Source organism: Belonocnema kinseyi, chromosome 9 (genome assembly GCF_010883055.1).
Source record: "Belonocnema kinseyi isolate 2016_QV_RU_SX_M_011 chromosome 9, B_treatae_v1, whole genome shotgun sequence".
In the NCBI taxonomy this organism is placed as follows: domain Eukaryota; kingdom Metazoa; phylum Arthropoda; class Insecta; order Hymenoptera; family Cynipidae; genus Belonocnema; species Belonocnema kinseyi.
The window spans coordinates 88,317,157-88,319,028 of record NC_046665.1 but is presented as its reverse complement, the minus strand read 5'-3'; the positions used below and the strand labels follow the sequence as shown (position 1 = coordinate 88,319,028).

At 31.5% G+C, this 1,872-nt stretch overlaps 1 protein-coding gene across 1 annotated transcript in view; it reads left to right on the top strand.

Moving 5' to 3' along the window:
- LOC117180335 (mitoguardin) overlaps positions 1–1,872 on the top strand; it is a 166,048-nt gene that overhangs the window by 105,690 nt on the left and 58,486 nt on the right. The window contains exon 4 of the mRNA XM_033372777.1: positions 745–932. Coding sequence (XP_033228668.1) covers positions 745–932 — 188 coding nt within the window. The remainder of the gene's footprint in view (positions 1–744; positions 933–1,872) is intronic.

Genomic DNA, 1,872 nt, shown 5'->3' with positions numbered 1-1,872 from the left:
GAAGGGTTTCGAAGGGTGTAGGGAGGGGAGGATAAGTAAGGAAATGTATGGGGAGTAGGGGAGTCAAAGTATGGGAGGGGAAGGTTTGAGCGGCCTAATTAACGTCTTGATAGGCTGCGAAACCCTTTTTTGTACTTTGACTAATTTTTTTAGTTGTCCGAAGGGTCTGGTAAAATTTAAAGGTCGTACTTTAAACATCTAAGAATATTATGGCAATCAATCAACAATAAAAAAATTTTTATTTTTTTAAATAAGAAAAATTGCCAAAGCGTTTCAAAAATGAGGGTTTTTCTGAACAAGTTTTTCCGGTAGATGTCATCAAGAGTCCTATATAAGATTATGAATATTTACTCATAGAAAGTCATCAGCTATTCCTCGGGGAAAGTTTACCTATGCGGGAAAAATGAGTTAATTTTGAAAATGATTTTTTGCGGCTATATCCTGTCTTGATTGTATGAAGAGAGAAATAATTAACATTAAGAGATGATGTAACTGATTACGGAAGAAAAACAAACTTTATCTAATTGTGAATGCAGATTTAAAAGAGGAACAGAACAAGAAGACACGATTAAATTACATGAGTTTAGAGATAAGATCAGTTTTTAATTAGGCTTAAGAGATATGAAGGTACATATGTGAAAAAAAAAGAAGAATTTTTATAACGCTAATGAGTGAAGCAACAGTAGTCATGAGTAATTATGAGTAATATTTATAATTAAATGGATATCTGAATGGACTGTGCAGGTTTGGAGGCACTGGAAAAGGCACTTTACTGCTGGGAGGATGCTCTTACTGCATTCAGTTCAACATTGAGTAATGATGCTCTCGCATTACCTTCGAAAGCTGATGCAGCCTTCACCCACGATGTCCAGGAACTGCTTGACTTAGGATACCAAATACAGAATAATGCAGAACTTCTCTTCATTGATCAGGTGAAATATTCAAATGTCGAAACGAATAACCACTTTTATTTTTCGCTTTCACTAGATTACAGGATTACATGTGTTCCTATTAAAAAATTAATTTATAGATGTGCAGTCCTATAGGACTGCACATCTAGAAATATAGGAAGTATTCATTCCTCAAACTCGTTTTTTTTATTTAAATCAAATTTATTTGATTTAAATTTTTTATTTGAGGAGTAGGCCTGGAATTTTATGAAAAAAAGACCTGGTAAACCTAGAAAAATCTTAAAATTTCGAAACAAGACTTCTGTAGTGATTCGACTGACGGAAAATAGAATTTATTTTTGAGGAATAGTAGTTAATTCATCATTCTTCCATGATGTACATTCCATTTCTAACAAATATACAAAACAATTGTAGATACAGCAGAACCAAACTGTTTTTCCTTTCTTCGACCGTTTTAATTTTCAATCAGTATTTTAGCTAAATTCAGCAAATATTCGGTCTTACGGTCAATGATAAAATCAAAATAAAAGAATCCGAAATAACATGTGAAAAACATATTTATTTCTTTTCAAAAAATCCTCAACGTTTCGACCAACATTGCGGGTCTTTATCAAGAGTCGATATACAAATCTATAATTTAATAAAAATTGTATGAGCGTAAGCGTTCTAATAATTAGTGTCGTAAAAAGGATATCGGTTTGAACAAAATAAAAAAGTTATTATATTGAAACATACCTGAGTCAAAAAACAAAGTCGTATTTTATAAAAACAAACAGCGTCATTAAACAATTTTTTTTTCTTTTTTTTTTTTAAGAAATTTTTTAACAGGACAAAATTTCTATTGATTGAAGCCTCAAATATATTGGAGAGGCTCCAATAATTTATGAAAAATGTCACATAATTGAAACGATGTTTACAGACGGACGATACAAGACTGACTGTTATGAAAAGTCGTAATTAC